The sequence below is a fragment of the Penicillium chermesinum genome (assembly GCF_028974085.1).
Source record: "Penicillium chermesinum strain IBT 19713 chromosome Unknown utg000004l:1.0-3345178.0:1.0-3348027.0, whole genome shotgun sequence".
Lineage (NCBI taxonomy): Eukaryota > Fungi > Ascomycota > Eurotiomycetes > Eurotiales > Aspergillaceae > Penicillium > Penicillium chermesinum.
The window spans coordinates 2,383,738-2,407,821 of record NW_026695314.1 but is presented as its reverse complement, the minus strand read 5'-3'; the positions used below and the strand labels follow the sequence as shown (position 1 = coordinate 2,407,821).

At 49.5% G+C, this 24,084-nt stretch overlaps 9 protein-coding genes across 9 annotated transcripts; 5 read left to right on the top strand and 4 right to left on the bottom strand.

Annotated features, from left to right (window-relative positions):
• Window positions 1-210: 210 nt before the first annotated feature.
• N7468_005793 (uncharacterized protein) lies at window positions 211-2,160 on the bottom strand (the record flags this gene model as incomplete). Its single annotated transcript, XM_058475089.1, has 4 exons — window positions 211-931; window positions 991-1,503; window positions 1,573-1,701; window positions 1,763-2,160. The coding sequence occupies 4 exons, from the start codon at window positions 2,158-2,160 to the stop codon at window positions 211-213; spliced, it is 1,761 nt and encodes a 586-aa protein (XP_058330829.1).
• Window positions 2,161-7,670: 5,510 nt separating this feature from the next.
• N7468_005792 (uncharacterized protein) lies at window positions 7,671-7,964 on the top strand (the record flags this gene model as incomplete). Its single annotated transcript, XM_058475088.1, has 2 exons — window positions 7,671-7,770; window positions 7,822-7,964. The coding sequence occupies 2 exons, from the start codon at window positions 7,671-7,673 to the stop codon at window positions 7,962-7,964; spliced, it is 243 nt and encodes an 80-aa protein (XP_058330828.1).
• Window positions 7,965-9,782: 1,818 nt separating this feature from the next.
• N7468_005791 (uncharacterized protein) lies at window positions 9,783-10,769 on the bottom strand (the record flags this gene model as incomplete). The annotated part of the gene is made up of 1 exon (XM_058475087.1): window positions 9,783-10,769. The coding sequence occupies one exon, from the start codon at window positions 10,767-10,769 to the stop codon at window positions 9,783-9,785; it is 987 nt and encodes a 328-aa protein (XP_058330827.1).
• Window positions 10,770-11,416: 647 nt separating this feature from the next.
• Window positions 11,417-12,540, top strand: N7468_005790 (NAD(P)-dependent alcohol dehydrogenase; the record flags this gene model as incomplete). The annotated part of the gene is made up of 3 exons (XM_058475086.1): window positions 11,417-12,052; window positions 12,113-12,259; window positions 12,283-12,540. 3 exons carry the CDS (start codon window positions 11,417-11,419, stop codon window positions 12,538-12,540), a joined length of 1,041 nt encoding a protein of 346 aa, XP_058330826.1.
• Window positions 12,541-12,770: 230 nt separating this feature from the next.
• Window positions 12,771-14,729, bottom strand: N7468_005789 (uncharacterized protein; the record flags this gene model as incomplete). Its single annotated transcript, XM_058475085.1, has 4 exons — window positions 12,771-12,887; window positions 13,032-13,612; window positions 14,014-14,079; window positions 14,138-14,729. The coding sequence occupies 4 exons, from the start codon at window positions 14,727-14,729 to the stop codon at window positions 12,771-12,773; spliced, it is 1,356 nt and encodes a 451-aa protein (XP_058330825.1).
• A 1,558-nt stretch (window positions 14,730-16,287) lies between these two features.
• N7468_005788 (serine hydrolase domain-containing protein) lies at window positions 16,288-17,220 on the top strand (the record flags this gene model as incomplete). Its single annotated transcript, XM_058475084.1, has 1 exon — window positions 16,288-17,220. The coding sequence occupies one exon, from the start codon at window positions 16,288-16,290 to the stop codon at window positions 17,218-17,220; it is 933 nt and encodes a 310-aa protein (XP_058330824.1).
• A 1,564-nt stretch (window positions 17,221-18,784) lies between these two features.
• Window positions 18,785-20,607, top strand: N7468_005787 (uncharacterized protein; the record flags this gene model as incomplete). Its single annotated transcript, XM_058475083.1, has 5 exons — window positions 18,785-18,985; window positions 19,069-19,139; window positions 19,222-19,378; window positions 19,449-20,018; window positions 20,080-20,607. The coding sequence occupies 5 exons, from the start codon at window positions 18,785-18,787 to the stop codon at window positions 20,605-20,607; spliced, it is 1,527 nt and encodes a 508-aa protein (XP_058330823.1).
• Window positions 20,608-21,740: 1,133 nt separating this feature from the next.
• Window positions 21,741-22,247, bottom strand: N7468_005786 (uncharacterized protein; the record flags this gene model as incomplete). The annotated part of the gene is made up of 1 exon (XM_058475082.1): window positions 21,741-22,247. The coding sequence occupies one exon, from the start codon at window positions 22,245-22,247 to the stop codon at window positions 21,741-21,743; it is 507 nt and encodes a 168-aa protein (XP_058330822.1).
• A 31-nt stretch (window positions 22,248-22,278) lies between these two features.
• N7468_005785 (uncharacterized protein) lies at window positions 22,279-22,966 on the top strand (the record flags this gene model as incomplete). Its single annotated transcript, XM_058475081.1, has 3 exons — window positions 22,279-22,324; window positions 22,368-22,486; window positions 22,592-22,966. The coding sequence occupies 3 exons, from the start codon at window positions 22,279-22,281 to the stop codon at window positions 22,964-22,966; spliced, it is 540 nt and encodes a 179-aa protein (XP_058330821.1).
• Window positions 22,967-24,084: the final 1,118 nt, after the last annotated feature.

Here is a 24,084-nt window from a genome sequence, read left to right as displayed (position 1 = left end):
ATAAGTTGAAATTGATACTAAAACAGGACCAAGAGTGCTGACACGTTGGGTCTTTGGATCCAGTAGCAAGTAGCGTATAATCTTCCACAACCGAACCTGCAAGTCCTCAAGTATAAGACAATAGCTTTGCTTTGGTTTGCTTTTTCTTTTTTTTTTTGGGTTATTTTATGCGACCTGTAGCATAAACAGCCAAGCTCCTGCGTAGAGCATCTAGGCACTGAAAGTAACCTCTTCTCCGGTCCCGGTAGATGGAGGAGCAACGGACTGTCTGCGCTTATCGTTTCCGCCCTTAATACGGCGGTAGCCGACCATTTGTCCAACCTCGCGCCAGAACCCGACAGGGGGATCCATGAAGCTAGCCTCGTAGGCGTCGATGAGGGGTCGGTCCCAGACCAAATCCGCTTCATGGGGCTTGACAAACTTCGTCCGCTTGAAAAGCTTCCATAGGACGAAGAGGCAGGGAATGACGATCTGCATGGTGTAATCAGACCAGAAGGTTTCTACGTCCCAGGGCTTGAAGGCAGGGTATCCGTAGAACAGCGTAACGAGGAACATCCAGACCAGCGAGATGTATGCACCGTACGGCTGGAACCATCCTGTGTAGGAGAATTGGTTCCGGTCGATACCCTGGGCCTTGCAGGCTCGGTAGTAGAAGATGAAGGTGATGGAAATCGTGATGTAGTTGATCAACCCGCCTGCGGTGACGAGATTGGAGAACCACGTGATCACAATGGAGGAGGAGTTGGAGACCTGCAAGAAGGACAGGATGGGGAAGATCATGACAACGATGAAACAGTAGATGGGAACACCGCTCTTGGTGGTTTTGGCCAAAACACGGGGGGCACGGCCCTCCAGTGCCAGACTGTACAGAGTGCGGATCGCACAGTAGGTGTAAGTGTTACCAGCGGAGAAGATCGAAGTCAGGAGCAGACTGGCACGAAGGGCTGTTAGTACGGAACAGAATACCAGGAATGAAGACCCAAAACTCACGCATTGATAATCGAAGGGAAGACAGTGATTCCAAGGTTGGTCATGCCAATAACATAAGGCGAAGCAGCAGCAGAGCCGTTGGAGTTACCCGCCACGACATTGGCCAAAGCAGGGTCACGGGAAGAGCAAACGATGCCCACAGCAAGAGCACCACCCATGAAGAAGATACCGAATCGAATATAGACGGTCTTGAAGGCGTTCTTGATGTAGATGCGAGGACGCTTGGCCTCAGCCGCCACCATGGAAATATACTCGGGACCCACCACCGCAAAGGAAGCGGACCACAGACTGCCAAGAAAACCTTCAAAGCGACCCAGGGTGCCCTGATCGAGGTACTCCATGAAAGATCCGGGGTTGTTCCAGTATCGGAATCCGTACGCATCGTGAGCTGGGTTACCTCCAACCATGGTGATGAACGTGAAGAAGAACAGAGCAAAAATCAAGATGACCTTGCCGCCGGATAGCCAGAACTCGGCTTCACCGTAAGCCTTGACCGCCAAACAATTCAGGACACTATAATGCACATTAGCATTGAATCCCCCCAACAAACTGGAATCTTGGGTTTCGAGGTGGTTATCTTACCCGTAGCATATGATGATCCCGGCGCAAAGACCAGCAACGGGTCCAGGCTCCGTAACCTTATCAGACCAGAAGGAGACCACAAGAGTAAAGGCCGAAATTTCGAACGGAATCAGAAGAGCCTCATAGAAGCTGCAAGCATGTTAGGTATACTGCGATGTGCCAGGTGAGGATGGTTCAGGGAGTTGCGCACAAGAAATTCCAGCCAACCATAAAACCGAGGGCCTCATCGACCCATTTACCGGCAAGACGGATGAAACCACCGCTGACGGGGAACGCCGTGGTCATTTCCGCCAGACTGTTGTTTACCATGGCGAGGAAGATGCATTGGATCGAGTAAGCGAGGAATAAGCTGCCGGGGCCACCGTGGTACAGACCCGTCCCGATACTGACGAACAAGGCCGTTCCGATGGAACCTCCAATGGCGATCAATTGGATCTGACGGTTACCCAGATGGCGCTGGAGATTGTCAGCATTGTCTGCCAGAACGCCCTCTTGGACATCCTGGGGCCCCTCGGCGCCCTTCAGCCCAAGTGAGCTAAGGACTCCAACCGAGGTGGGAGCGTCGTCTTTCTCTTTGGTGAATGCCATTGTGATCCGGGATGAAAGTACAGGGCTGATCAAGGCAAGGCGCGTTGGCTATTTGAAGCAATACCGAATACTCGAATCAAGGCGAAAGGACCATCAATATACGGGCTTGTCACTGTTGCATTGGTTGTAGGAATATGTCGCGTAACGGGCTACTTCAAATTGGTGCGGGCGGCCGGATGGGATGGGTCTGGAGTTGTCGCAAGGGAAACTTGGCTAGGTCGCTTTGGTAGGGCACGATGTGCTGCTATATATGTGGCCGCTCGGGGAAATTGGAAGCTAGAGATCGGGCGAAGTCATCCACCAGATGTACCTGTATCTGATGTACCAGATGTACTTGGGGTGATTTCAGCCGCGCGGTGGTTGAGTGGAGCCAGAGATCTGGAAGAGAGAGATAAGAGTAAACAAAAATACTTTGTCGTAAGAGGTTGACCTAGGATGAGGTACGAGATGGCAGAGAAATCTATCCAACTCAGCAAGTCGACTAGGACGCAAGAGGAGTTAAAATGCGGTTTGGCCAGAGATGGGGGGGCACCACGGTGGAAGAAAAGAGCACCACGAACCCCAGGACGCCAAGGGAATGGGGCGTCGTTGACAAGAGTTTTTTTTTTTCCCTTTGACATTCTACTGACACTATTCGCTGCGTCTGGCCGGGGCCAAGGATGATTGGTCTAGACTAAGCGTGATGGCGAATGCGGAACCACGCCTGGAGTACGGAGATTAAGAGATAACTAAGCGAACAATGCACGTCTGAGCCACGTTTTTTTTGTTCGGGAAGGTCCCAAGCCTCCGTTATCTTGCGTGATTGGCTTGGTGGGGGGCAGGCCCGTGTTCTCCCAAGCCGCGTCGCTGCGTTAGGCTGCTTTTGTCGAGTCCAAGTCCGGGACTGGTTTCAACCTCCCTGAACGGGGCGACTTGAGTCCAATCACAACCGCATTTGGAGGAACTCTAATCGACTCCGGAGTGCTCTGCATTGGGAACTCGATTCTCCGCGGGCAACGGCCTGGTACGCTCGCTTGTTTTCGCTCCCGCCTGAGGCTCTCCCCATCTCAGTGCACTCCCCAGTGTGGCGGCCGGGCGCAGGACAAATATGCATCTATCCGGAATCCTGATGCGCTAAAGCCCGATAGCTGTATCATAATTCTAGTCCAAACCCGCACCACCCGGTGGGAATGACTAGTACTGCCCTGGTGCCTCTATCACCTTATCTTGGCCCCGCCCGGCTACGAGCCTTGGTCAATGTCCCCAAGGTACGTTGAAGGGGCAACACAGACCATGCCATGCCCGATAGAGGCATATATTCCCTTGTATCAGTGGGGACTCTGATAGTGACCACACTCAATCTTCTCCGATCTCATCAGGTATGCCTTGAGGCTTCCAGGTCAACATTCCCGATTGCACACGTGACCCAGAGGCGTGAGATCTCGCCACTCCGAGGCAAACGTGCAATGCCTGTTTTGACCAGCTCCGAGTCCAGCCCACCGATCTCCCTCGATTATGATCGCTCTTTGTTCATAGTGGGCGAGAGAGACTCGAGTGAGACAGGCATAACTATGTCCCAATAGGCATGTCTATTGGTTGCCAACTTAGTCCCGCAGGAACAGCTGCTTTCTGACCCCTACCCCCCCCCAAGAACAAACACTACATGATTTTGCTGTTTCAAAGCAAAAAGTTAAGCTTGCCCTGTTTCCATGATCTCCGATCGGCGACGGAGAAGAGTTTGCCTATCTAAAGTGCGCCTTTTGTGTGTGCAGTTTACGACCATGCTCAGATCAGTGGCGTCGCCTCGAGCGCCATCGCCAATGGTGGCGTTGATGCCGGGTATACCCTTGGCGCTGGCGTACCTAATTAACCCGTGGAGAGTTTTTCTTGCTACAGTAAAGGATTCCAGCGACTGCCAATGCCCTCAGCTCGGCAAGGAACTTTGAGATTTTGCGCGATTTGATTTCTGGAGGTTAGCCCAAGTTCGAGGTTCTCTTCCTAGTCCATGGGACCCACAGGACTGGGATACTCCGGGGCCAGTATACGTATGCTCAGGTTGAAACTATCAGTGACACTGCTAGAAGTGATTCTTCCAGGCCTAAACTTTCTCCCACTTTTCCCCGACCCTACTAGGATGTAGTCGTAGCTCATCGGTTTATCGTGCGAAGAAACTCCACCAATAGTGATATGCGAAGACCTGCATGAAAGGAATTTCAGGTGGGCGACAGTGTCTTTGTTCGAAGAAGAGGCCCCTGAGGCTCTGGTACAACTAGCAGTGAAAAGAATTCATATTGATCCCACGCGTCCAAGCTTCAATACTGAGCAATGTTTAGACCTGCACTGGACATTCGTGGTAGCTCTGCCAGACTCGTAGGAGCAAACTACCTGAGAGATAAGACCAACCTCCAGTGTCATATCAACCGAAGTATCTCCGAGAAGCCTGTCTTTGGATTGGGGTTTTCGAATCACATTCGACACTTGGGGGCTTCCGAATCCTCCATGACAATGAATGTGTACTTGTAGTATGTGCTGGTTGGTCCCAGTCAACCATGGTGCACTGCATGATATTTCCGCCGGATTAAAGTTGTCCAACCCTGATTGCTTGCCACATTCAAAGAGGAAGTCCGGATTATCCGAGGTTTCCATCCTTGCACCCCTGACGCGTTCGGGTGCTGGTTGTTTACAACGAGCGGGTACTCTGGATTCCATGCAAGCTTCGAGTTACAGTCAAAAGACCTTTGTTAATTTGCTCAAATCTGCAATATCTGCTGGGAATCTATGTAATTTCTGCCTTGCGCGGTTGTTCAATATCGCCCCCATCTAACTACACATCCACGCGCAGACTCGCTAGATCCCACATCAGCATTCGGTAGCAAATCAAATCCCCAAGAGAGCCGATCTTTCAGGCATAAAGTATTTGCTTCATTTCAGTTAGGGAGGTGAGGACAAGGCTATACCGGCTCGACTATTCTGCTCAATAACGTAAAGAGTTTGGGAGGACTGTGAGTCCTCGAGTGCTGACTACTTGCTTTAGTAGCAACTGCCTCGATATGCTGCTTGACTGGCTCGATCCTTCTCTGCGTACGGTGCATACCGCAGCTCATTGTGGCGGCAGTCTTCGATATAATATGTCCCTTTATCTTATCGAACTGGCCCGTTCCGTCCTGATTGAAGCCACTTTTCGTGATAGGGGTTCTGGATTGTCATGGCAAGCCATCATTGGAGGTGTCTTCATATTGACCGTGTGCGTTTATAACCACGCCGCTGATATGTTACTGTCGGTTAATGTGTAAGGTATTTCGTTGTTAAGCATTCGGTACAACTATCGCCCTTTCCGCTTTGTCAGTGAAGGAGCACTGGAACGCTCGAGCCGAACGAGACCGCGCGCCGGTGAGGCCAGAATCGGCATGGCGACCAGAATCCTCCAAGTTCGGCAGCGATGATGAGATAATCGCCGGTATGCAGTAACTATGGGATTGTGGTTAGAAATACTACTCCAAGCATGGTCGGCCGCAAGATCTAGCATGATGAGCAGCCCTTGTGGCTATACCGATTCGGAGCGCCCCGATTATAATCGGGCAGCGGCCCCTAAAAATATCAACTGAGCACCATCTCATCACTCTCCGAGGTCCGGCACCCCCAGTCCGTATTTGGGACGAGGTCAATTTATAAAGAATGCGGTTCATTATTTTCTTTGGTTTTAGCCGTTCTCGGTCGGGGAGATTCGATTTGATCGGTCGAGACGTCATAACAGGTGGAACGTACGGGAAACACGGCGCAATCATCGACAACATGCGAATCTAACAGCGACTGTGTTTTAACGTTAGCACTAATCTTGTCCATATCTCATGGTCGTCGCACACTCCTTCAGTGGGCTAAACCATAAGCCTGAAAAGGTGTGCATAACAGAATTCGATCATCGTCGATCGCGTAAGACGAATTTACCTGGTAAGAGCAATCCTCCATGTGGCCAACCCATCATGAGCACAACAGCAGACTGGGGCAATTTCCAGTCCCTTTGGCAGCCCCTGGTGACGATGTCCCCCAGCTGTGACAAGGACCCGTACCAAGCAGAGCTTGATGCCTTCTTCAATGTGAACGCTAGGGAGCGACCGAGGGACCCAAGTGCATGGGTTCGCATCTCCTAAGTCTGGAACCACGAAAGCAGTAAAATGCCACAACGACCGTTATAGACATGCAGATCGTGTTTATCCGTTCTGACCTAGCGTTAGCGCGGGTGGACGTCGGTATGCTCCTATATATTGCAAATAGGTCAGCATGATACCTTCAAGAAACTGGGTCTCAGGTAAATGGAATGATCCTTACGGGCCAATCCCAAGGAATTCCACACAGATGCTGGTGGACAACCACCAAAAGGGCCTCGGGGGTTCTCCAGCAACATTGCGCCCTAACAGAAGAAATAAATATGCTGCCGTCAAGCTTGCTTTAGAACGGCAAAATCCAGTGGTAGTAGGGGAAATTCCAGTGGTCGTAGATGGAAATCCATTGACGAAGTCAAAGGGAAATGCGGGCGAAGGCATGGAGAAGGTGTCAGGAGAAGAAGCTAACGGTCGCGACCGAGACCCCCATCGTGTTACGAGCCCCCGAGCTGCGTGGCTGCCCTGCGGCGTCTCATCCCAATTTGCAATATTCTCGCGAGGCATTCCTGGCAGCTCCAGGGGCTTCTGGAGTAGACTGAATGATTTGCAGACATCTGACTCGTTGTATCAAGTTCGTTCACTGGCTGTTCTCCTTATTCATTTGGAGACCCGCCAACCCCACAAACCCCGGATTTCCACTGTGGGACTCCCCCGTGACTCCACTCGACCCGAAGAATGTCAACACACACTTGCTTATGAGGTCCCCTGGGCCAACATATCCAATCGAACCTTCTGGGAATCTCCCTGAGGAGTAACTGTAAGTTCTCCAATGGCCTGGAAATAATTTCATTATCTCAGGGGCAGATTTGAGATCTGCAAGCCCCCTTGAATCGTGTGTTGTGTGTTATGATGTACTACGCGCCATGTACTTGGGGGCCCGTTCGTTTGGAGCCAATCGCACCGCTACGGTGTGTGCCAGAGATGTGGTGAAAGGGCTACTTTAGGCCTTCTCTATCTCTAGTATATCTACGTCAGTCCATACAGAATCTTAGTTCTTGGTTCGATTGGAAGCTCCATCTGTCAGTCTGCATTAGCTTTCAAAGACAAAAGGAAGGTAGGCTTAGCACGGAACATGCCTCCTTCAAAGAAAAGAGTGGTAGGGTGCCACTCGCCCATAGCCTCTCTGGTCTCCAATGGACCTGGGATCACTCTTCAGGCTGAAACTCTTGCCACCTTGCAGGGGCAAGGTACCCCGGATGTCACTCCCAACCCCGCATCCCTCTGTCAGATGACTAGTAGTATATAAGGATCAGGAGAGGCACAGTCATGTTATTCTCATCAGAATCTCTCCCCTCTACACTTGACGCCTATCCTATCATCGCGAGATCTTGACTTTCCATCCAAGTTCATTCCAACAACAACGCATACAAGATGTCAGCAGCCGCTGGACCTTTCATGCAACAACTTGCAACGCTGCCAGCCCGTTCGAGACAGGGGCTGAACAACCTGCGCCAAAGGCTCTTCCAGCAGGGTAAGTTTACTCCCATCCCTCTCGCTTACCAGACACACTGACAGTCTGCAGGAGAAAAGCCTAAGAAGGAGGGCCAGTTCTTCCGCACCTCACTGAATGCCCACCGCCCTGTCTGGATCACCGCTGGTGGCGGCCTGTACACGAGCCTGGCAGCTGTCTTGTTGACTATGCGTTATATGAAAGGAGTCAGATAGACTAGGCATTCCACCCCACCTACGATTACTTTCACGATCACCATGACACACACACACCTGAACAGACACCGCAACACCTTGAATGTCTGCTCTCATTCCTTTCACGGCATTTTACCGTTTCTAGTCCTGGTTACACAGATAGAAGCGAATGCTTCGGCATAGTCTTTCTTTTGTTACCATTGTACTCGGTCATTGTCTCATCACCCTAGATGACAGGGCAGACCTTGGAGTTTAGGGCTACTTTTTACCCTCAATACAACATTACCGCAGTTATTTTTGGATTCAGTGGCTCTGGAGTAGGAGTATCCTCGTAAATATTATATAGTACACCTTTACTGTAGAGAGAACCTCATCCCTTGGGACTATGCCCAGATGAGTGCAGTTATGACGGTGATAAAGAGTGCAGCCACCCTCCAAAGCTAACTCATGTAAGTCGGTTTTTGACCCAGGGGCGGCATATTACCCTTACGGTAAATGGGCGCTTTTGGATACCCTCTGTGTCCTACGGAAATCAATTTGGGATAGACCATCCCGCGATATTCCTAAGCCACAAAGTCAACCTTGGAACTTGTTCGAGAGTAAAGCTTTCATATGGAAAAATTGCGGAAATACAGGAATTTATCGATTAACCAAGGCCTGCTTGTAGCCTGCGAATCATTCCAATATTCGGAAGGAACCAAGGGATAAGTACACGTCCTGGATGGCCTCACCTCCCAATTTACGCTGCATCACATGTTTTACGCAGCCCCCCTATTTCCAAAGAGTACTTATTGGCTGGTCCATCTACTTTGAGACTAGGCGAAACATCCGCCCACCTATCATCAATCAACTCGTACTTAGGCTACCGTCACATCGACAGGGGATGATCTCACCCATGTACTTCTGGTAGCGCTTGGGCCCAGTAAACCCCGCACTGGGGGACTGACTAGACCATTCTTATTTTGGATGCTAAGGAAATTAGGGCTCTTTTAGCGAGATGCATTACTAGTATGATGAAAAATAAGAAGTGCAAGGATTAACCAGTAGGCACAACCCATTTTCTATTGATAAATCAAAACGAATTTGTCAAATCAATGGAAAGCTATCCTAATTAGAGAGCCTAAACCTGAACGATTAACTTTCCTAGTACTTAGGTTTGCGGGGCTCCAAAGTGTACTTGCTGCCACTAGTCAACTAGTACCGCTTGATTACCCCGCGTTCTTGGAACACAATTGGGCATGACTGAATAATGGGGCCATTGCGGCGTCGTAGATCAAACCTGGTAGTCCATGGACACCATAATGTTTAGGAATCTCAGAAGTCGACGAGAATTTGATGAAAGGGACACATCACTAGCGAAACCCATCTCGACTTGGTGGTCCTATTATACGCCAAGTCCTGATTTACGGCAAATCGCTGATCCAGCCAGAAAACAGCCTAACGTTTACTGCAAATTACCACTCATTATATCGCATTTTACACCCGCAAGTTCAGAGCCAATGACTATCTTCAAATCGTAACTTAGGAAACTAGACTTCAAAGGGTTGACTCCGATGAAAGCAGTACCGCAACTAGACCTCCTCATAGATCGGCAATATTAGTATCGGATCATTATAAAGGCCAGCCCAAGAGGTCTTGATTATACGTGTCAAACAAAGTTCAAAATATACCGGGTACTTGTCCTACCAAGTATCAATGTGGCTTGGAAGGAAAAGATTATTTTGCAATGTTGGCTGCATTTCTTGCTTCTACTTTCCCATGTAGATTATTGAAATCGTTTTCATCAACATTTGTCTAATTCCACATATCCTCAGTAAGCCCCAGACTCGTGGATATCGCTTATGTATCAAGCGATAGCAGTATGACAGCTCCGAGGCCAATCCTATGGCCAATCCGTAATCCATCGATGCCGAAGAAGTTCCTGCGTAGATCTCCGCTCACACGGGTCGAAGCAAAATATAAGCCCCAAAAATTCAACAAATGCTGAAACCTCGTCCTCCCCCATACCTTCAGGCTTATACTCCAAGATTTCTTTTGCAATCGGGAGCTCCCTTTCTTCTTCAGGAACGGGTTCTTCAGATGACCATCAGGGGTTAGGTGATTGTCTGAGTCGAGCCATGCTTCCCGTAGAGTCTCAGGAACAGGGCCCAAACGCTCAACAAACATTACAATCTGCTCGACGTTCGTAGCGTCCATATCGCCCCATCCCTCCGGCGCAAAGAGAGGGATACCTGTAATGATCCGCCAAATAACACAGCCGAGAGCCCATATATCCGCTTTGCTTGTAACTGACCCAGTGTCCATTACCACTTCAGGTGCGCGGTATGGGATAGGGTAGGCATAGCTGTTACTTGGAGAGTCTGCGAGAATGCTGGAAGCACCAAGGTCGACTAAGACAACGTTTGCGTCGGTATCCCCTGTCGTGATACTGGTTCTGTCATCAAGGGTGGAAGGATCATCAGGATCATTGAGCTCGTTTCCTCGCGTGTTTTTGGCCTTGATGTCTGTCTCGGTGTCATTGTCTATGTCGTATGTTAAGCGAAAGACCAGGTTTCCAGTGTGAACGTCGCCATGCATGATATTCTTTTGATGAAGATAGTCAAGAGCCTGTAGTGCCTGGATGGACAATATGCGACAGAGTGAATGAGGTGCTGGATTATCCAAGTAGAGGCCAGAAAGTACCGTTTCAACTTGCCGCCCAAGTGGCTCAGTGACAAGGCAGACGTGTGATTCGTTGGGGCCTTCATGAACAAAACTGTCCAGGAGCTCCACAACATGACGTTTTCCAGGATGATCGGGGATGGGGTCTTCTCGGAGCAATGTCATAATAGATATTTCATGCATTTGAGGCTTTACGAGCCAAGTGAACCCGGCCTTGATAGCCACATATCGACTTTCCTTTCAGGTCCTACGCCAGCCATACTGTCGAGAACTGACCTGCTCCGATTTTGCGGAATGGATAGTAGCGACCAGAATTGAGTTTGTCTCCTAGGCTAAACGCCATGACACCAGCTGCTGCGGTTTGTCTTTCAGCTTCTGCGTCATCCAGTGCCGACGGCAGTAGGTCTTCGGGCTCGTCTGACTGCATTCTTCATGCAACGTGAATCAAGGGTATGGGGTCAAACCGTGTAATCGCAGTGAAGTTTTCGAGGAAACCCGGTTGAAACGATGAGACTAGGGATAGGCGCGCATAAAATAAACTGGAAAAGCGGGGCGGCGGCTACTGCCATCCCCAAAATCGGTTCTTAGTTTAATAGTCCCATAACCACACGATAAGTTGCCTGCTAATATGCGAATGGACGGTCAAGCGGCCTGCGCCACTGGACGGGGTCGGTCTTGCTGATCTCCCCCTCGTATCTCGGGACAATAAACACTCCGTGCCGCCCAACACTTGTGAACAACTATTACTTTCAACCTATTTCTCAATATCTCTCTGATCGGCTCTGACTACGCAGTTATCTACATCACTCGAAATGCCTCTGTCTGAAGGGTTGCTCGCCCCGCTGACAATGCGCGCCTGGACACGTTCGCAGCGGGGACCTGCGCGCAAAGTGCTCGAGCTAACAACCGGCCTTCCCACGCCTGGCATACCTACTGGGTCGTCCGAAGATGTCCTGATCCGTGTATCGCATGTGGCCCTCCAGAGCAACAGTCAGATGTTCATGGACGTAATACCCGGCTTACCCTTCACTGGGCCGTGGGTGCCGGAGATCGAACTTGCTGGGGAAGTGGTCGCCGCTGGCGCGGGGGCGCCAGCAGAGTTGAGAGATCCAGGGACCCATGTTGTCGGTTTTACGAAAGTCCCTCGGGACTTGCTTTTGGGTCATGGCGTGTTGGCGGAGTATGTGCGAATATCCGGCAGCCAGCTCGCACGTATCGATCCCTCTGTGGATTTAGCGCCCGCCTCGGGCATTAATGGGTGCGGCAGTACGGCCTTGAAGATGATCCGAGCAGTAGGTGTCCGCGAGGGACATACGGTGCTGGTGAATGGAGCTAGCGGGTCAGTGGGTGCGGTGCTGGTGCAGCTGTGCAAGCTGCGTGGTGCCAGGGTGGTTGGGGTGGCCAGCGGCGGCAACGAGGCACTGGTTCGAAGCTTTGGTGTGGATGATGTAAGTGAAGCTTGCTTACATTTCGCATCCAGTAGAGAATTGATGGCTGAAAATGCGTAGTTTATTGACTACCGCGCGCATGACTCGCTACCGGCCTATCTAGCCCAACAGTATGGCGACAAGCCGTTCGACTACGTGCTGGACTGCGTTGGGACGCAAGCACTTTTTGCCAACTCGCCAATGTACCTCAAAGACACCGGGGCCCTGGTAAATGTTGGGGTACTTGAAAGTCTCTGGATACCATTTTGCAACTTCTTACTCAATCCATGGCTACCCACATTGCTGGGGGAGTGTCCCGCAAGTATATCATGTTCAGTGCGCTGCCAAACAGAGAAGATGCAATCTATCTGGTGCGCCTGCTTGAGGAGGACAAAATCACCATTCCTGTTGATTCTATATTTGATATGGAGGATGCCGTGCACGCTTACGAACGTATCGTGACGAAACGTGCGCGTGGTAAAGTTGTGATCAAAGTGCATGGAAGTTGAGCTACGAGTCTAGGGGATGGCCAAAATCAATACGTGCAATCTTTTTCTCAAAGTAACATCCTGCTGCTTCCATCACATAGAGTAAGCTAGGAGGGCCTGAAGCTACGGCATATTGTACTTAAAGGGTTTAGAATAACAGAGATCTTGCTCGCAAATTTAAAAGTAACTCCAAGAAAAGCTTGGGAGCATGGAGGCTCCTTCGCCCGGTGGCCTTCTACCTAAGGTGTGAACTATGGAGATTGTTGCAGGACAGTCAGCACGATTGAAAGGAACTTGACCGCTGACTCTGCCTTGACCTCCATCTTGACATGCTTCAAATACCATACTCGCATGTTCACGGATATCGCCTAAGCTGGCCTCACATTTAGACCAATCCCCAGTATATTTGATAGCCAAAGCACAGCTCTTTTTATACTAGAAATAGCATGTCAAAATTAATATGTATCCAAGAGAAGTGCATAAAAAATTGTGAAAGAAAATTCTAAACTTACGGCCTGCCAACTCCAGACACCCTTTTTGCCTTTTCGGGCGGGCTCATTCGGATTCGAGTACAGCACTGCGAATGCATTTACACAATGCTCTATCAAAGGAGAGGTGTTGTTTGTGTTGCAAACAATGTCGTTAGTATTTGGTATAGAGACATTGCGTGGAGTATGCCGTTTCTTGGGCTCGGAAAATCTTAGAAGCTCACTTGTATACGGATGTCTGGCGGTCAACACAGGTCTATACCGGCTCGGATACGCTGAGAGTGGATATTTTGCAGTGGGAACGTTAGCTGTTTCAGTAGAATTTGAGGGTTTTTCTAGCTCAAGTTCAACGGGAGGTGGGGTGTATCCAGGTTGTTTCCTATCCTGCTCCTGGTTCTTCTGAGGCGTTTTATCAGGGTCCCATGCAAGCGGAAAGGGGGGGTACCTTCCGAACATTTGGGTCATGTGTCTTGCCAAGGCAAAGTAAACGTAATTTTCAACTGTGTACGGTACCCATTTGGTGCTTCTGAGGGCTAGTAGCTTCGCCGCGCCTGCTCCATATGTTCTGGTGGCGACCTGACCAATAGGCTGTGGCGTATCCTCACCTGTAACCGATAGTTAGCGTCCTTTTGAACTCACTTAACAGCAAGGTCTGTGTAAGATGATATCTGCCACTGCCACTTCTTCTTTGCATAAATTCTTTGCAATAAAACCCTTCAGGTTTATTTAAAAAAAAAAAAAGTTTCTGCACAGACCGAACCATTATGTTCCTTAGAAAGAAGCGTGTCCTTGCTAGGAAAATGGCCTTAATATCACCTGCCAGAGGTGTCCGTTTCACTTGCGTCTGGAATTCGTGTTCTCAGACCAAAAGGTTTGGAAGCGCGCCTGATAGCTAATTGATAAAATTGATAGGCGAGAATGGAAAACCCCTTGGAAAACCACTGTCGAATATGAAGGGGAATATTCCAAAGTCGCTGAGATAAAATATGCGGAAAAGAATACTTACAGCCGCCCTGGCAGATTTCAGACGAAGCGTAGCCGATATGAAGCCATTCATGGAAAGCCACCGATGCTATGACACCAGACTTCTCTTAGACGCAAGCAAAATTTTTGTGGGATGAGAGGATTACCTTGACAGACCATATTGAGAACGTTTTTGGTCAAGCTCCAATCTGAATTCCTGATTCTTCTGACTGCTGCATCGTAGGACTTGACGTCAGTAAAAAACCTCTCACAGTAAGTGATGGATGGATAAGGATCATTCTCAATCATTGTATACGCAATGGAGCTTTCGCAGGCTCCCTCTAGGCCGCCACAGGATATCTGGACATATCTATTACTCCACCAGTCACTCCATCCCAGTCCACGATAGGTTCGTGTTGCCCGGATATATGTGTCAAATACTCGCTGTCGCCATTGAACGTTATGCTCTGGCGGGCCCCAATAGTCGATAGCAGCCGCCGAACTGAAATCAAGATAGCGTGAATCAGCCGGAAGCAGCTCGCTATCCTTTTCTAATGCTGAGTTTGCTAAAAGAAGAGCGTCTCGATGGGCTTGCACGATCGTTGCACCTTGCTCTAAAGAGCAGTTGTTGAAGCCGAAGAATGTTGTCTGCGCATTCAGACGTGTCCTCCTTTGGAAGAGAGTAGAAGGAGAAGGCAAGATAGGCAGCAGTGTAGCTCCGAGGCAGCCGACAATGACTGCTATCTGCCAAAGTAACATTTTGGTCGTGAAATTCGTTCTGGGCCCCTCTTACTGACATGGACTTAGGAGGCTTTAAGTAATATGTCTTAACGGAGAAAGACCAATAATAAGAAAACTTATGTGGACGATGTTTTGGTGGGGTGCTCATTCATTATTTGTGTATTCCTTAAAATAGGAATGTCTTTGTCAGGATCCGACATCATCAAACAGTAATCCCTCCAATCTCATTGAGAGATATCGAGTCTTCTATACTTATCCAACATAATAAAATCAAGCATTCCTGTGAAAGGCCCGTAGACTGATTCTTTCAATCAGGTATCTGACATCTTGAAATTCTACATCGGGAACCTCCTTGAAACGGGATGAAAGGGTCTATAAGAGGCACATTTCCGTTCCATATATTTCCGTCATGCCTGCTACTATGGAGACTCCCTGCCATCTCTGTTGGACGAAAGGAATGTGTGTATTGATGGCGCAAACAGTGATTTTGGTGGGGAAAAATAATCTTCTAAGCCAAAAATGACATTGGGGCAGCGTCTTCAAGACTCCGGAGAAGGACCAGACCCAAGCACAGTGCCTTATTGGCTTAAAATCCTAAGCTGAGGACGTTGTCAGACCTAACAAGGCTTCGAGAAAGGCCTGATCTCGTCGTTAATGCTGTCACTGTAATCAGCGTGCACCTTTCCATCAAGCCTAATGCCCCCCTTAGATATTCCTATCTTTTAAGTGCTGTTTCATGCTATCCTTGTTATATTTTTGCTTTGAGTAGATCCTCTTGCTATTGGCAAGAATAATAACCAGAACGCCTTCTCATCCATATTATAGAGATTCTCAACCTGTAGATCTATTTAATCATTTTTCGATGAAGAAGCTTGAGGGATAGAGCAAAATTATATGCTTAGTTAGCCTGCTTGTGAGAACCTTGACAGAGTCTATGCTGGTGTTGTATTGAGAAGCAAGCTAATTGCTATGCTGCATGATAAATCTAGTAGGCTAGTGCTTTCCAGGCCTGGTTCCAGTAATTTCTGCAGTGAAATTCCTTAGCATCTCATATGAGGGAAATAAATCTTCTTCTACAGGCTTATCTATATAGGTAATGAGCTCTTTGGCTTGCTGGTTGTTGAGAACTCACTGGTTTTCATATTGGTCCTCTTTCAGCTGTTGAACTCACATGAAAATGCCGTGACAGTGCTGAGTGGTTAACACCATTATTTTTTGGCAATTTTGGTATAATTAAGCTTCTCTCTAGATTCCAAGGATCTCCGTTCTTCAAGTGCTTTGTCAAACGGAGCCATAGTGATTGAGATACAGGCTATTAAACATGATGTTATTACTGCCAAAATCTTGCTTTCCGGGCGTCAGGCGGGGGCAGGCGTCAGGTGATCGAGCACGGTAACAGTTCTGCGGAAATGAACACGACAGACCAGTGCACCGAACTCGATTAGCTTATTCCTAAGTTTTCTATTTTCGAGAACTGATTCGTGGCAGCTGAAGAAGTGATATCAAAAACTACTGTGACTTGTTGCGTTGGATTCTGACCCAAACCATGATAAACACCTTACAATCAGTCCTGACGATGGCTACCACGTCGACGATGATACTATCTGCCACCTCTCCCTTACTCGGTCGAGCATTCCCACCGCCTACGAACGTTGCGTCCGATGCTAAGTTCCGGGTCGCAATCAAATCTTTTGATGCTCTTCTAAGTACACATCTCTCTGATTCAGGTGCGAATCAGAACACAAGCTTCTCGGTCTCAGTATTCTCGGCTTCAGACCCCGCTCTGCTCTACGAGCGTCATCACACATCTGAGACTGTGGCAAAAGCTTCGTTCGGCATCAATGAGATCAACGGCGATTCCATATATAGAATTGGCAGCATTTCCAAGCTGTTGACTGTATACACATTCCTTATACAAGCCGGTGATCGTCACCTAAACGAGCCTATCACGGACTACGTTCCCGAGTTACTTGAAATGGGAGGGCATGTTCACCTGGGTCCTAATTGGGAAGAGATAACTTTGGGAGAGTTGGCAAGCCATCTTTCTGGGATATCTAGGGACTATGGACTGAATGATTTCAGCGTGCATGACTATGAAATGGTAGCAGGATACCCACGATTACAACCACCACTTTTGCCGCCCTTGATCCCTTCTGACAAGCCTATTTGTGGGTATCTAGACAGTAGCGGGCATATGCAACCTGTGATCAAACTGATCTTATATGGGGGGGTGGCAAACGCACCGGCCGCTTTTCCTCCTAGTTATACGCCTGCTTACTGCAATAACGGATTCGTGCTTTTTGCATTGGCGCTTGAACGAATGAAGCAAGAACCATTCGAGAGACTCTTCAACAGAAGTATTCTCGAACCTTTGGCTCTTCACAGAAGTAGCTATAGTGTTCCTTCTGCAACCCAGTGGTTATACGGCGTGGTACCGGGAGACCCATCACAGTGCGGATGGTCTAATGAATTTGGTGCTTTCTCCCCGTGGGTTGCAAGTGCATGTTAGGGAATATAGACATGTATACTGACAGCTCGCTCATAGTGCCGGTGCGAACTACATGAGCTTGAAAGACATCTCAGCGCTTGGCAAGTCCATTTTGAGAAGTGATTTCATCTCCAAAGCGCAAACTCGGAGGTGGCTAAAGCCAAAGTCACATTTAGCTGATATATCAAAAGCTGTGGGGATGCCTTGGGAGATCGAGCGTGTCCAAGTGGGAGAAAGGGTTGTGGATATGTACACAAAAGATGGTGACTGTGAGACGACCGCTTCGAATCTGGATCTTTTCAAGGTAGTTCCAATGACTGACAATTATCAGGGAATGTTTACAGCAGCAAAATAGCGCTTATCCCTGAATATGACCTTGGTTTTAGCATCCTGACAGCATCTGATGCCATACCTTTAAAACGACAAGCTGGTCTTCAAGTGATATCAGGCGTCGACAATGGGATAGTTAAAGTACTATTGCCTGCTCTCGAAAACATAGCCAAGGAAGAGCAACGCAGCGTTTTGCTGGTCTTTATACATCTACCGATGATGTGCCTCACGCCATTGTGCTTGAAGCAGACTCTCATCCCCCTCATCAGGCTTACGAAATGGGTTTACAACGGGACTGATATCCTCCGGGAGCTTGGCAGACCTTTCTCAGAAACAGGCCAAGCGGTCGATTTCCGTCTTCAACCCAACGGGCTAGATAATGACAGCGAAATTGGATTCACTGCTCTCTGTAGCAGCGATGCTTGGGGGACTGTGAACTTGTTCAGATACGGGAACATTGGTCTTGATCAATTTGTCTTTGATGTGGACACAAATGGAATGGCAGATTACTTGCAGTTGAGGGCGTTACGAGCGGTGTTGAAGAGAGCGCCACTTCCATAATCATTCCATAATCCCAGGTGCCCTTCTTCTGGTCATAGTTATCTATTATCAAGCAGAGAACCGAAAATGTAGGCTTGGCCCATGAGAATACTGATAAGCACATTCTAGAGTTGATCGCAAACTTTGAAATGGCAAGGAGCTTAGAAGAAGCTCTAAGCCTGAAGAACAGATTTCACTTATCTCGACCCAGAATGAAGATTCTATCACTTTCCAACAGACATCTGGGTATTATAAAAGTGACTTATATCCTTTTAGTCAAAAAAATATAGTCCGACAGAGATTAATTGGGACTAACTCAGACTAGGCGTGTTTCAAGGTTGGTAGGGTTCGGGATTGGAAGGCAAAGATTCTAGAGGTACATCTGATTCGGAATGTTATCTTTAGGCGACCAGCGACCGGCTCGGGACTAATTAGCGTTACAATAGTTCCAACAGCCACCCCCTCCAGGCAGAAATCATTGCCCATTATCTCCCCCAGCAATGTCTCCCAGAGAGAACCACGTCTGATGCCAGCAGTGCTCAATCCCGAGCCCAATAGCCTCAGCGAAGTCGGTCAAGGGTTTCTTCAGTCGGGGTCGTTTCCCAGGAGAAGTTATATTCTTACGAGTCGCGTGATACCGGCCTTGCGACCGGGTGCTTCTATTGCGGTCGATAATTTACTACGGAGACCACCTACGACGATGGAATTGGCGGAAATGCCTGAGGCAGACGATAGCCACGTCCGACTAGAATCTAAGCCGACGCAAGAGAATGCCGTTGCACATCCAGCGAAAGATGTCGAGCCTAGAATGGAGAGAACGGCTACTCAAAGGTCTAACGACCCTCCGGGTCTCCACGGCATCCGGTTATTCTTTCTATTATCCTGCCTGTTCCTTGGTAACTTCACCATTGGATTTGTAAGTGGCTTGGTCGTATAGGATGAACGACGTTAGGGCAAACCGACAAATAGTATGGGCAGTATTGACCGGGCTGGTTGTAGGACAGCAGTTGCATTGGCACCCTCCTGGTGATTCTCACCGACTATTTTGACGCTCTTCAAGATATTGGGTGGTACCAAACAACATAGTGAGTCTTGCACAAAAGGCGTGTAATGATTCAACCTCGGACATCTGCCCTAACCATGCATAACAAGCTTGTTAACTCTGTGCGCGCCTATCTTGGTTATGGGCCGCCTGTACACTTTCTACTCCATGAAGTTGCTCTATGTGATCTCCTTCGCCATTTTTGTCGCTGGCTCTATCCTCACGGCGGCCTCTCCAACATCTACCGCTTTTATTCTTGGCCGCGCAGTAAGCGGCCTCGGAGCAGCAGGGATAAATTCTGGCATGTACATGTTAGTACTCAGACTAATAGTCTAAGTCTGCCATCCCCACAGAAACTCCCAAGGCTGACTCGTATCGCAGCATTCTTGCACACACCGTTCCGCTCAAGCTTCAACCCATGATTTTTGGCATTTGTGGCGCCGTAGAATGCGCAGCGCTCGCCTTTGGCCCATTGATCAGCGGATCCATCGCTCATGCCGACAGTTGGAGGGTCAATTTCTGGGCGATCGTGGGTCTGGGGAGCGCTGTTGCGTTAGGCGTTTCCGTCAGTGTAGGCCATCTGCGCCAAAATGCGAACGACGATCAACTCAGCGTCGGTCAAAGGCTGAAGCGGCTGGACTGGTATGGACTGGCTACAGAGCTTCCCATGACGATCTGTTTGATCCTGGGTCTGCAATGGGCCGGCACGACGTACGCGTGGTCGAACTGGAGAATTATCCTCCTGCTCACCATGACCGGTGTGCTTGCCCTCCTTTTTTTGGTGGTGGAGCATACTGGTGGGAGTAACAGCATGATCTCCTTGCCAATCCTGCGACGGCGGAATGTCGCCTTCAGCTGTGTGGTTGGCTTTTGCAATTTCGCCGCTTTGTGGATCTTCACCAACTACGTAAGTTCCATTGCAAAGAATCTACCTCCTCCCTGCTGGCAGGGTGCTAATGGCTTGGCAGCTCCCCGTCTATTTTCAGGTAGTCCGTGGAGCAGATACCCTTCATTCGGCTTTGATGTATCTACCAACCACACTCAGTATGTCCATCTTCGCGCTGGCCAGTGGAACATTCACATCCAGGATTGGTTATTTTAACCCCGCATTACTTCTTGGAAGTACGCTGAGTGTGGTTGGAGCCGCCTTGCTGGGCACATTTGAAACCAATACGCCTCCAGCACGGTGGATAGCTTACCAGATCATCTACGGCATCGGTGTTGGAATGGCATTCCAGCCTCCTTTTCTTGCCCTGCAAACAGTACTTGAGAAGCCACTCGTCCCTGGAGCCTTGGTGTTGCTGAACTTTGTGCAGATGCTTGGTGGCATCATCTTCCTATCGATCTCGCAGAATGTGTTCCTGGACGAGCTGACAAACAGTCTTACACACAACATTCCGAATTTCAACCCAGCCATTGCCAAGCAAAAATGGAGCGACCGGGCTGAAGGGCATGGTGCCCGCGGAGTATCAGCCGCAGCTTATAATGGCGTATAATTCTGCTATCAGGGACGTATTCTACATCGCACTTGCTCTGGTGAGTGCTGGTCTGCTAGCTGCCCTGGGCCTTCAGTGGAAGTCAATCAAGAAGGATGACAAGAAGGAGTAAATATGGAACCAATGTGATTCTTGCGCAGCCATTGGGCACTTAGAATTATTTTATCTATCCAGGGAACTACAGTGGCACCTCAAAAGTATTTAAACCATAGTACTTAGCTCCACTATATTACATAATTTTCTGCCTGTCTAAAACTTCCACCCCCTTAATATTTCTCGCTAATATTTTGTATATCACCCATCGTCCTCAATAACAACCTTCACACAGTGTGGCATGGTTTCAGATAGATTGGTAGACACGCATTTTGTGCTGTAGCAAGCAACTATTCCTTAGTTTTATTATAGCGCGACTTTACGTGAAGTAGGCGGTATGCGATATAGGTAGGCGGTATATAAGGGGCGGTGTGGGCCGAAAGTACTATGGTTCAAATACTTTTGAGGTGCCACTGTATTCCAATATTTTTCACATAGATGCGTTTCAACAGTAGTGTAGTCCAACTCCTAGTATTCTCTCGCTAGGTAGAGGACCCTGAGATCCGCTGCAAAAGCATCGTCTAACATCATCCATTGGCTCATAAAATGCCGTATTACAATATTCTATCTCTTTTTGGATTTTCTTTATTAAAGCAGTAGCAGTCCACGAAGCTTAATTCAAATGCTCATGGATTTTGCCTATCAAGAGCAACAACATGAATGGAATTTTACTTCTCAATCCCAGTCACTCAAGCAGACATTCCAACATTAAGTCTTCTCTCCAATATAGTAAGGCGGCGTTCTAGCAACTCAGGCAATGTTCCCATGGTATTGCGGATGACTGAGAGCAACAGATAACCTAGTCTAGACTCGGAGCTATCACAGATCATACCGATTTTGCGAAAGAGAGATCAGGAACTAATCTTTGGAAGTTGAATAATCAATCGATTTATTTACCAATCATGATCGTAAGTAAATGTAGGTCGCTCGCATTCATAGACGCCAAAAGGGGGATATATATGCTAATCAAAAAAAGCGGAAAGAAAAGAGAAGAAAAAGAAAAGTAAGAAGGAGAAAAACATCACAGACGGCTCAACAGGTCATGGACAGTAATCGACAGCACCGACATCCCCGTCCCACTCGAAATGCACCACGTCCACAAGTTTGCGCAGCACGCGCGGCTCCATCAAGCTTCTCGTCGCATCCGCCAGCCACGCCACACTTGATTCCGGCTGCTTCCTGCACACGCTGTACATCTTCTCCATCTCAACGCGTTTCTTGGTGACGTGGGGACCATCCCCGCCCAGCGTCCCGAACGGCTGGAGGGCGCGCACCAATCGTGCATACCGGGCACCATTGCCCTCCGCCTCATATTCGCACGCGGAATAGCGGCTGACCGGCCGGACGCCCTGCACCGTCTCAAATACCTTGTGGTGCGACCCCAGCACCGCCCAATTGCAGTACCCCATGACGACCAGGGCGCCGACCGCGCTCGTCTCGAGCACCTCGATCGCTGTGTCTAGAGCGCGCACGACCATTCCATCCAGATAGGAGCACAGGTTCCCGTGGATGCCGCGCACGACAGGACTCTCGCGCTGTTTGCGCATCGTGTCACCGCGGAAATCGACAAAGTCGCTGATGTACACACACGCTTCGACTGTCTTCATGAACTCCCGCTCCGAGAGTTGCTGGCCCGTTGCGAGGAGGCAGTCATCACTCCGTGAAAGGCCGCGACGTCGATGTGCCGGTGCACGGCCAGCCCCGTCATGCGACTCCCGTAGATCCCAGCGGGGAGCCGTGGGCGCTGGTGGTCACGGAAGAAGCCCAGCACGCGGCACTGGATCATGTAGGCGGCTAGATTGTCGAATTGCCAGTCCGAAACACGGCCGGCCAGGGTGCAAAGCTTCAGGAAGGAGATTGCGGCGGCGCCCGTCTGCTGCAGCAGTTTTAGACCCTTGGCGTCGGCGGCTTCGCAGTAGTCGCCGATCAGGATATCGTTGCAGGAGTCGGCGATGGCGCGCGCGAGCCCTTCGTCGCAGTTGCCGGCGCCGCAGGCGATGACGCCGTAGTATTTCGCATCGGTGCACATCTTGATCTGCTCAGCGGTTGGGTACAGCTGGTGGAACATGAGTTTATTCCCGTCCACCCCGGGATTGGGCTTGCGGTCCGGGGCCTTGATTTCGGGGATAAGGTGGATGGTGTCATGGCCTTGGCACGTGTCGGTGGAAAACTCGATCTCGGTGTTGGCTGCGATCAATTCGTGCACCGCGGCGGTGAGTTTGTCTGCTGTGAAGAGATCGCTGGTCCACTCGTCCGGGCGATCTAGGACGCGGCCCATGGCTTCCAACATGCCGCGGTGCGCTCCACAAACCGCCTTCCCTGGCGGGGCAGACGGGGCAGACGGGGCACACGCGGAGCCATTCTTCAGCGGGTCCAGCTTGTCGCAAGAGCAGTCCGTTTGAGGATTGTACTGCTCGGATAGTAAGTCTGTTTCACCGCATGAAGGAGGTTTGGAGCCTCCAAATATCACTCTTCCAGCGGCGAGATGGGTTCGGAAGGAAGCAATGGCATGCATTAGCGTGCTATGGCTCATCAAGCGGTGGGTATTACCCTCCTTGAAAAGATTCGCCAGTTCGTCGAGCCCGAGCGGGCTCTTTGGCGGCTCGGTGTTCTGGCCATTTGAGTCCAGCAGCCATGCATCTGCCCATGCGAGGTATACTGGCAGGAGATCCGGTTGGGTCGAGGGCGCAACTTTGGATATCATGCTGAGGGTGTGCCCGGCCAGTTTGTCAAAGGGGGGTTCAGACGGACGGCAGTCTCGATCTTAATATGGAAGGAATAGGGTTTATGTTGCCTTGATCCACTTGCCCAAATCGCGATAGAATAAACACGGTAAGCCCGGTGGCGAAACCACGGGTTCTGAATACGGCCAAAGGTGGGGGCTGAAGGTAAACAGATGCCAGCATATAAGATTAGGATAGAACCTGGGAGGAGCAATGATTGAAGGTACGGGACGGGAAGATCTGCAAAAAAAAAACAAGAAAAGAAAAGAAAAGAACAAGAATGGAAGCAAGAGAAGGTCGCCACAGGTTAAGAAGCGAACATAGACATTCCAAGATGAAACTCGTGGGCGCCATGTGCGTTTATCGGGACCAGTTGACCGGGCAGTCGGGTATCGGGAATTAAGTCATTGGGATCTTCACCTCTGCCTTTCCCGACAACCCCACTGCCCTCGTGGGAACTCGACAGAAGACATGCAGATGTGGGGAGAAGGCGATATCAGAATCAGCCAGTGAGGTGATGGAGGGAGAAATGACGTTTAGAGGGGAAGATTTTGGTTAGGTGGGTCATTGATCACTTACAAGGATTCCCCATACTTTCTCCCTTCCAATCAGGAGGCCCGCGGCGGCACTGCTGCGCCTACGGTTGGCTGGCTTGTATAGT